The sequence below is a fragment of the Filicampus tigris genome, chromosome 2 (genome assembly GCF_054856515.1).
Source record: "Filicampus tigris isolate MCC_2025a chromosome 2, RoL_Ftig_1.0, whole genome shotgun sequence".
Taxonomy (NCBI): domain Eukaryota; kingdom Metazoa; phylum Chordata; class Actinopteri; order Syngnathiformes; family Syngnathidae; genus Filicampus; species Filicampus tigris.
In genome coordinates this window covers 3,552,501-3,562,676 of record NC_141218.1, presented here as the reverse complement: position 1 = coordinate 3,562,676, position 10,176 = coordinate 3,552,501, and the positions used below count along the sequence as shown (strand labels likewise).

Below are 10,176 nucleotides of genomic sequence, written 5' to 3'. Positions count from 1 at the left end.
CAAGTAAATAATTGAATACAATTACACAAAACTGGTTGACAAGAAATGAGTCAACATTGCATTATTTTGAGGGTAGAAAAGATTATAAAACCATTTTAACCCGGCTTGAGATATGAGCTGCTTTGTCAGATTTTTTGCTTTGACTTGTGAGTGCAAACATGAGATGCGAGCGCTGTATAGTGGCGTCTGGGACGGAGTGCTCGGGAGACTCCTGACATCGGGAGTGACTACAAAGTTCTTTGGAGTAACAGTTGCTGCCTTTATATTTCACGTGAATTAAATCCCACTTGAAACATTTAGCATAACTTAGACATTTGTGGAGATAGTAGTCATCCAGCCACGCAGACCCTTATTATTACGCGCGGCAATGACGTGACGTCATCTGTAGTAGATGTCCCCATTAAAGTTTGAGGAGCGTTGCCTCATCCCCCAAAAATATTTTGACCTCTTCCCGCCTTACTACTCCGGCGATATAAGATGATAAAATGAGCCACCACGTGCGGGACACACGCATTTACTTCGGTAAACACCGCGTCATGTGACGCCGTATTATTTGTTGCACGTAACTCGACGTCGTGCTTTGTGCGCATGTGTGTCACATCACCGATGCGTTGCATTCACATTAGATGATGTCACATTTGTTTTTGTAATGTGAACGAGTACATAAAAGCATAGGATTTCATAAACTATCCGAATTGACCATCACAACCTGCAGTGCGAACGTAGCCTAAGAGTACTAAGTCTTATATTTGTTCTTCTCTGCAAAAAAACGACTCGTTACCAGGGGCGGAGCCAGAACGTGGCTAATGGGTGGGCCAGGAAAAATCGGGGTGGGCCTGAATATTTCTCTCATTGAGCACAATCCTCCTATACCGACACATCGTATATTCAAATAAAAATGATCAACTGAATATGAAGTTCAGATCTTCCTTAGACAACCACAATTATGCCATTCTTAATATTCAATAAAATAAAAAACATAAATTCAAAAATAATTTAATAATTTAGGTAAAATTTAAAAGTATATATTTTTTTCATGAATCTCATTGGGTGGGCAGTCTGTCAATCTGCATGGGCCTGTGCACACCCAGGCCCACCCATGGCTCCGCCCCTGCTCATTACACCTGAGGATTTGTGATGTCTTCTGTCTCCATGTACTGTATGTTTGTCTTATACTGCCCCCAAGTGGCCAAGGCGTATACACAAGAATGAGCACCACAATGTGTATTGAATTTGAGGAGAAAGTGTGAAATGGCCAGAGAAATAGTTGGCCGCTCGCTGCATGCAAAAGACAATTTACACTATAAAATGGACAGTACTTGTAAAATGGAACGATGTTGTTGAATTTTCTATGTTGAAAGCAGAGGGTTTTTTTTGTCGAATTGGCATTCCAAGTGTCATCATGAAGTGACGCCACAGCCACAGATCAATGGAAATAGACTTAATAAGCTTACAGCTGCCATCCCGCGGCTCCCTTTCGCTCTCTTTTAAGTGTCTAATCTCCGGGGATTAACAGACTGTACTTGAGCGCCGAGGTAAAACATACTCACTCGACGTTGACAGGACGACGCCATGGGCCGAGACGCGGGGAAATGAGTGGGGCCTCTTCCATGGCCTCAAGAAGCTGTGCATTTGAGCTACACTGATTATTCAAATACAGCCTCGGACTTTCAACAGAGTAGAACAAAGACGAGAAGCACTCTGGAGCAGACCAAGGAACATCTGGAAGTTGAGTCTGAAAAGACAAGTACCAGGCTTGTTATAGATCTGACTCTGGAATCCATGGTAAGCTTTCCACACTGTAAAAAACACAACTTGTCTTTTTCCGGCTAAAACAGTCATTTAAATGAATCAACTTTAAAATAGATATTATTGACATTTATGGCAAGAATGTCAGTTAGCACAACAAAGCAAGCAAGTTGTTGAAACTTATGTTAAGGTGGGGAGGGGCAATACAAGGGTCAACAGTTTTGTGAACTCTTTGTAGGGAAATGTGGGAAAGACAATTTTCACAACAGCAAAACTTAAAATATTTAGTTGAACTGCATAACTTAAAATGTTATCAGTTTGCTGCCTTGAAATTTTGAATCCACCCAATTTCTTTTTTTTAGAGTGCATTATTACATCTCCAGTATATGCATTTAATATTCAGGTGTCATGGTTTATTATTTTTGATTACATATATTTAAAAAAAAACTAGATTACAATGCAAATTAATAAACAAAAATGTCCAACATTTGAGGTAATGCTACGATGGCTAAACATCTTTTTAGACCTTGAAAACAACATTCGTGGCACTTCCCACAAGTCTGCCCTCATCTGGACCGTCACCCTGACCTTTGTACTATGTCTTCAGGAAATGTCTCAAGACCAGTTTGACTCGGTGACGGTGAGCGTGGAGTCGCTGCTGCGCGACGCCAAGCGGATGCAGACGCAGTGCCGCGAGCGCAGCGAGCAACTGTCGCTGGCCGCCACGCAGCTGCGGGTGGAGTCGGCGGCGCTGCGGCAGCAGTGCGAGGCCTCGCAGCTGGACATGGCGCGCATACGCCACCAGCTGGATGAGTTGATGGAGACCAAGTTGGCCTTCGAGGCCCGCGAGAGGCAGGCGCGCAAACTCAGCAAACAGCTTTGACGAGGAAAGAAATAAACGCTTTTCCACATCAAACTGCGTACCTGTGTTTGAGTTTTGAAGTACAGAGTGTCATGCTTAACAGTTAAAGCAAGACTGTGTCATATGTCAGTTTCTGTTGATTATGGCGCTACCATGTGGACAAAAGCGGTAGTGTTTTGACAAAAATCAACCACATTTCCCATGCGTGCCAGCGCGTAGTGTCGTGAAATCCTGAGGAACTGGAAGTCGGTATGCCGTAAAGCAAATCAAGACATTTGTATTTTTTTGTGTGCCAGGGTTGATCCCATCCTCCTCAAAGCTGCTTTGTGCCAGTAAAAACGATGCAGACCCCTCAGGGCATGAAGTTCCATCCAACTACTGTACTTGTAAGTCAATGTTTCATCAAAAGAGTTGTGAAAAAATGTATTAAGGTCGATTTCTTGCCCAGAAAAAGTCATTCGGGACTGGTCCCTTGCTGATTGCGCATCTACATTGACATTTTTTCCCTCGGGCATTAATTTAACGGACACTTTACCCGACCCAAGTCCGCACCCGTTGCCAATCAGCTCCAAGCTTTCCTGAGAAATAAACCAAGAGCAAACACAATTTTGTTCGCGTTCTAGCCAATGACAATCCTCAAAAGCATTTTGCCGCCTACGTACCCGGAAGTACCGATAAATATTAACAGTCAAATTTTATTTACATGTTTAAGACTTTTACTGTAGTAATTTTTGTATTATGCTTTCAAACTAATATTCAAATTTATTTCTGTTAAAATTATTTCTTCCAAATTGTGTATGATGCAATTGACCAGAGGGTGATGCTATTTCTCTGCATGTGTCAAAGTCAAGAAGCAAACTTTCAGTTTGACATGTTTTTATTAAAGTTGCATAAAAGTGTAACAAAATTGGACAAAAACAAGACCTGTTGTTGATATTGCTACATTTGTTTGTTGGGTTTGATTCAATCGTCCAAAAAAACACAAGCTCCTTTCTGGACTGTTTAGCTCTTGTATTATCCTCAATGACAATATCAGTACTGTATAGGGTTTTTTTTTGTTGCAATTTTGTCCAACAGTAAAAAAAAAAAAAAAAAAAAAAATCTGAACAGTCTAAAAAGCTATATGCAATCCAAACCTGGATTTTGAAAGAAGAATCCACTCAAACACTTTGACTCTGATTGACCTAGCCTCTTCTTGTAGTACAATCTTAAAGTTTCCTGCAAACAGCGCAAGTTCGGGTATGAGACAAGGACGGCAAAAGCAATCATACCCAGAAAAAGCATCTGATTGGATTTTTGTTTGTGTGAATCCAAGGCCTGGCAAGAAAGACGTTTCATAATCGCATTAAAAACAGACCAGTATTCAAATGGTAAATGTCAAGAACATTATCTAAACGGATCACTGTATCAAGGCCTAAGTATTAAACACTCACTTCTAAAAATAACAATAAAAAAGCCAAAACAAAATAATCTCATTAAACATTTAAAAAAAAAAAAAGCTCAGTAACACACTTTACACCTTAAAAAATGTCTTCCATTTATTTGGTTTGTGTAACATAAATAATACCTAAGGCAACATCTGTTTCTTAAAGAAAAAGAAAGCATGAAAAGAAGCAAGTGGCTGAAAATGGAGGAGAGCAAGGACACGAGTGAGACGGCGCACACACATGATGGCGTTGTCCTGCTGCCGCCACAGGTGCTGGCGATTGGTCACAGGAATCACAGCAAAACGTTTGTGCTTCTCCTATTGGCCGCCGATCACTCCCAGGACCGGGCAGGCTTGACATTTGAGACAAATGGCTCATTCTCGGATATAATTGGCAGCTGCGGCTCGGAACGCAGCTGAGAGACAGCTGTGTTTGTGCATGCCTTTCCGGTCCTCAATTTTGAGAGTTGGCCGTGTTGCGTTCAAAATTGAACCTTTCCTAACACCCGTCACCCAATTGGTGACTTTGATGACATCATGAAATCACGACGCAGCCCCGGTGACACTTGCCACCTTCACGCGACCACAATGAGCTGAGCTGAGCACAAAAGAATGAAGTGGGCCGACAATGGCCAGAAAAGGAGCAAGAGCAGCAGCAAGAAAGGAGATGAAGAGTAAAATGGAACAAGATAGTGATTATAAAAACAACAAGGCAGCTTAGTTGAGGGACTGTACGAGCGAGTGACCAGAAAAAAAAAAAAAAAATCAAAACAGGAACCAGTCCTTTACTAAAAATGAACTTTCTCATACAGAACAGCAGGAAGAAAAAGCTCTCAAATGAAGAGAACATGCTTTGATGATTGTAACACTTAGCAGGCCCACTGCACATTAGAGAGCAGAAAAACACATCGGAATTCAGGAAAACCTACTTTAGCCACATCTACAGTACGACTTTTTCTTTTTTTTTTTTTTTTTTTTTTTGAATGACACTGGTCTAAAAATACACCACGTGTTATTGTTGGTGGTCAGAGTGCAGATTTTTCAGCAGTCTTTAAATGCATCTCGGGGCAGTAAAAAGGAGGCATTGGTGGTGTACAGTAAAGATCACCCCGAAAACTCTGAAAGGGCTTCCATAGAAAAAAATGACCTCCAAACAGAGCAGATGACCAACTGGTTGTTTGTTTTGACTAAAGCCCTGACCTGCCGAGTACAATGTGACTAGTCTTCCCTTAAACTCCAGCACTTGATGACTTGAGTGACAAAAGGGGTGAGAGGGTGGGTGAGAGGAAGACGAGAGGTGGCTGATGAACGAAGGACGATGTGAAGGAGGGATGCCATCATTTCTTCTGAGGTGTGGAAAGCTTCTGCATCCCTCGGATCTTGTCCAGGAGCTCTGAGATGAAGTCCTACGCCAAAGATGACACACTTGAGCCAGAGAAGAAAACAATTGAAACAAGTTGGAGCGTGTTCTTACCTCAGTGGGTTTAAAGCAGTCCACCAATAAGTCCTGAAAAACAGGAATGGATCCCGTTTAGCTCCCGACGCGCACAAGGGGAAGTCAACCCAAACGTTTTTTTTTCAAGAATATGTTCTTGCCATTTTGTCACTTGCTGTCAACTGAAAATGACATCACAGTTGCTGAGGGCTCAGGTAACGACCAATCACAGCTCACCTGTTTCCAGAAGCTTAGTCATGATTGGTTGTTACAGGAGTGGAGCCAGAATGTGGCTAATAGGTGGGCCTTGAAAAATCAGGGTGGGCCTGAATATTTCTCTCACTGTCCCGACACAGCGTATATTCAAGTAAAATGACAATCTGAATAATATGAAGTTCAGATCTTCCTTAGACAAGCACAATTATACCATTCTTAATATTCAATCAAATTAATAAAAAAAAACAACCAAACACAAATTCAAAAATGATTTAATAATTGACAAAAAATGTAAAAGTATATATTTTTTTCATGAGTCTCACTGGGTGGGCAGTCTGTCAATGTGGGCGGGCCTGTGCACACCCAGGACCACCCATGGCTCCGCCCCTGGTTGTTACCTGAGCCCAGAGCAACTGTGATGTCATTTTCAGTCCACAGAAGTGACAAAATGGCCGCCCCCCCGAGATGGCTGAAAACGAGTGGATTTTGCTGCTGAACTCTTATTCCACAAATGCAGTATTAATCAGAATGCCTTGTTTCAACCAGTGAGCCTGCATAGAACATTTTTTTGAAAAAAAAAATGTTTGGGTGCCCAAGTTCCGTCTTCGAGATTCTCTCTATGTGGCCTGTTTAAGATAGAGGCTCTCGAGGACCAGGCTTGGGCACAACGGGTCCAAACCATCCTGATGATGTCCTACCTTGACCCTGGCGGCCCGCTCCACATCACTGGGCATATCCAGCAGTTCATCCACATCGATCTCAAGTTCTGGGATGGCCTCCTCCTGCGAAAAAAAAAAGGGAGCAAGGGAGGCTTTAATTAAAAAATATGAAAAAAGTGCTACTACACAACTTGTATTTTGGGGGCTAAAACAGTCATGTAAGTTGTAACAACTTTAAAACATGAATTGGCATTTATGGCAACAATGTTAGCACAAGAAAGCAAGCAAGTTGTTTGCTCCAAAACGATTTGCTGAGTTGGTTTGAAGTCTGTCTTTACGTTGAGTGGCCAAAACAAATGACAACAGTTCTGTAAACTCTCATTTCTTTGTTGTGAAATGCTAATTTACACAACAGCAGAACTTAAAATATTACATTGAATGGCCTAACTTAAAATGTTATCACTTTGTTTTTTTACAGTCTAGGACCAATAAAGGAGTAGTGCGCATGTCATCAGCGCTTTCTAATTTTAGCCTGTGCGAAGTGTCTTGAAAGTTGCTCATAGAAGAGCTGCCTGTGTGCTTGTCTGAAAATGCATCAGCTCACTCATTTGTTGCCTTTCTCCTAACAGTGAGCTACCGAATGTGACCTCAAGAGGGAGACATCCTTCCACAAGTGACAACGATAGAGAAACGAAGGACCGTGACAGGAGCTCAACAAAGGTATGAAAAAAATAACCCACACACAAATCACTCACACTCTCTCGCTGTCTTTCTCTGAACGTTGTTTCCCCACTTTTGAGTTTCACTACATTTTTTAATCAGAGATGCGACTTAAGTTTTCTCGATGTTTTTTGTGCTGATTCACAATCTGCCCTCTTTTTTTCCAAGGTTTTAATAATAATAACAACAAAAATAATAATAATATGTAATATAGCAATGTATTTTTTAATATTTATGAATGAAGGGTTAGGTTTAACAACAGGTGGATTTTTTTTTCTGAAACGTTATCGCTATGAATTACAATGCATGGTACATCCGGATTGCACAAGCTTTTATAGATCAAATTTAAAAACAAAAAAATGAAAATATGTCGAGACACTTTTTTTTAATCAGTGTCAATTATGTTTTTGTTGTTCACATGAAGCCAACTCTGATGAAAATGTGCTGTTGACCAGTGTAATCTAATGTATTTTTCCCCTACAATATTGTGATTTTGATTTAATATGCAATCATTTTTTTCAATGTTCTCGTTCCATGTGTGTGTTTTTTTTAATCAAACAAAAGCAATAAATTAATCTGTACTACAATAAATAAAAAAATCTGATTTACTCTACATGAATATTTTGGTTTTTGGTTTAGGCTAAAATAAAGACAAATGAACAGTGAATTAATATTCGGAGCAATATCAGCTAAATTAAAAAAAAAAAAATACTTTAATTGCTGCCATTGCAAGTTGAAAATTGCATTCTACTACACTGCGATGTGGATTTGAATTTGATCAATTGTTGATCCGTACATTTGGTGCTGCTGCCCTATATTGAGGAGCTTCTCCAGGAATCTGTCTTCTCTCTGCTTCCCCCCTCGGCCAAGTTGCCCGCACCAGCTGTCTGTGCACCTGCCCACTAACACGCAAACAATCCCAACACTGATCTTTGTGTCACACATGAATCCAATCGGTGTTCTTTTATTCATGTATTACAAAGACACACCCATGCAGGTTGATATCAGTTTGGCACAAAACGTGGCCTCCATGTGCTTCTTCTGCAACTAATAAGCTTTTGCCTCATTTTCTTTGTGTGCGTCCACCCATTTGCAAATCCGCCAAGTGTGCTTGTTGAAAAGCAAGCAACTTGAAATCGATGTGAGCGCCTGTGTGAAATCGGGGAGCCCGAGGAGGGCTGGGTTACAAGAGTCCGAAAGACAGGCTTTGTATTTGGAGGAGAGACACAAAGAAAAAGAAGATCCACCAGGGAGGATTCCCACAACAATCCCCCAGACGGACTTTAGTCTGCTTTCCGCGGGCGTCCTTTGTGCTGCCTTGCAGACGATCGACTCTCAGATTGCTGCCGGATATTTGCACACTTCAGCAGTTTTTGTCTTCCAAACAAAACCGTACACTTTGCTTCCCAAGTGATAAGAAGGACATCTAGCAAGGCTTGTTTAAAGAGACATTATTTGGGTTAAGCAATCCACTCATCCACTAGAGTTCTACTTTGGTGTCACTTAGTAATGCACAACAGGTCCAAAAGGGCAACCAAGTTAAAAAAAAACATTAAACATAAATTGCAAGTGAGAATCCTGTTTGGCAGCCTTGTCAACCTTTGCCAAACACACCTAACAGCGTAGTGAAGGCGTTTTATTTCATGATAAACTGACAGCTATGAAAAAGTACATTTATATGGATGATCTTTAGCGCATTTTAAGTGCGCCATTAATCTCTTCATTAAAGGGCAAAGAGGTCTGTTTGCAATACTACAAAACACACACAAATTAAGTTTTTGCTTTTTACAAGTAACACTAGTTGTACGAGGGCTCCTTCTAGTCGTATGTGAAATAATCACGCAATTAAATGTTCGAATTTGGTATCAAATATTTATTATGGTGCTTTTTTTTTTTTTTCATGTACAATAGATTTTTATTTGGATAATCATTTTCCCATAGCAAAGCACAGTGGCTAATATTAAACACTCTTTTAAGGAATAAAACCTCTGTCTTGTTCTTTTTGAGGTGGTACTTAAAGCGGGAGTCAACTCAAACATATTTTTTTCCAGAATGTATGTTGGTGTGTATATACATGTGTATATACACATGTTACTGCGTATATTTACATAGGTTTGATCCTGAATGTTTGCCGTCAATGTTATACATTAATGGCTACATTATGCCGCCGTCCCTGTGTGACCTATATCTTTGCTGCTGTAACAATGAAAATTTCCCCACTGTGGGATCAATAAAGGCATTCTTATCTTATCTTAATATGTTCTATGCAGGCTCACTAGTCAAAACACGGCATTCTGATTAATATTGCATTTGTGGAATATGAGAAATCCACCCGTTTTTAGCTAGCTCAGGGGGCTGCCATTTTGTCACTCCTGTCGACTGAAGATGACATCGAAAGTTGCTCAGGGCTCAGATAACGACCAATCATGGCTCAGCTTTAGAAAACAGGTGAGCCATGATTGGTCGTTACCTGAGCAACTTCCATGTCATATTCAGTCAACAGAAGTGACAAAATGGCCGCCCCTTGAGATGGCTAAAAGTGGGTCCATTTTGCTGCGTAGCTCATATTCCACAAATGCAATATTAATCAGAATGCCGTATTTCAACTAGTGGGCCTGAATAGAACATATTCTGGGAAAAAAATGTTTGGGTTGACTTCCACTTTAATGTAAAAAAGTTTTAGATTCACCGACCTATATTTTGGGATTTCATGTCATGTCATGTCATTACGCCACCACCGACGCAGACACAATGCATGTCAAAGCTGTGTCATTGTGTGTGCGTGTGTGCGCGCGCGCGAGGTGAGCATGAAGGCGCAGACAGGTTTTATCTTAGCGTGGAGCAGCTTCAGGATTGCAAATCTCAAATGGCAGATAGAGTTGAAAAAGAGCAGAGCCTACACCCGTCGTGTGCGACAAGCTGTATTTTGGACTTCAGACACAAAGTGGGTCAGCACTAACACACTGCAGGACCATTTTGCCATACGGGTGATGAAGCAAGTCAGGCTTTTTCAGCCAACACTTTGTTGTAGCTGGAAAATCCTGATCATGAGTCAGCCAGACTTAAAGTTTAGCTCCTAAGGAGCCTAAATGTTGTTAACTTCCAACAC

At 40.9% G+C, this 10,176-nt stretch overlaps 2 protein-coding genes and 1 long non-coding RNA gene across 3 annotated transcripts in view; 2 read left to right on the top strand and 1 right to left on the bottom strand.

The window, feature by feature from the left end:
- The first annotated feature begins 1,523 nt into the window (after positions 1-1,523).
- On the top strand, positions 1,524-2,665 carry LOC147150921 (uncharacterized). The gene is made up of 2 exons (XR_015085718.1): positions 1,524-1,785; positions 2,357-2,665. It is a non-coding gene; the product is annotated as an uncharacterized LOC147150921 (long non-coding RNA).
- A 207-nt stretch (positions 2,666-2,872) lies between these two features.
- The window catches only part of plcb3 (phospholipase C, beta 3 (phosphatidylinositol-specific)), a 52,828-nt gene continuing 45,524 nt past the window's right edge, over positions 2,873-10,176 (top strand). The window contains exons 1-2 of the mRNA XM_086054939.1: positions 2,873-2,997; positions 6,977-7,067. The gene's annotated coding sequence lies outside the window, so the exon portion shown is untranslated. The remainder of the gene's footprint in view (positions 2,998-6,976; positions 7,068-10,176) is intronic.
- Positions 3,471-10,176, bottom strand: part of ppp1r14bb (protein phosphatase 1, regulatory (inhibitor) subunit 14Bb) — a 15,758-nt gene continuing 9,052 nt past the window's right edge. The window contains exons 2-4 of the mRNA XM_086054978.1: positions 6,387-6,470; positions 5,512-5,544; positions 3,471-5,443 (exon numbers count right to left, since the gene is read on the bottom strand). Coding sequence (XP_085911104.1) covers positions 5,375-5,443; positions 5,512-5,544; positions 6,387-6,470 — 186 coding nt within the window. The 3' untranslated portion in view covers positions 3,471-5,374. The remainder of the gene's footprint in view (positions 5,444-5,511; positions 5,545-6,386; positions 6,471-10,176) is intronic.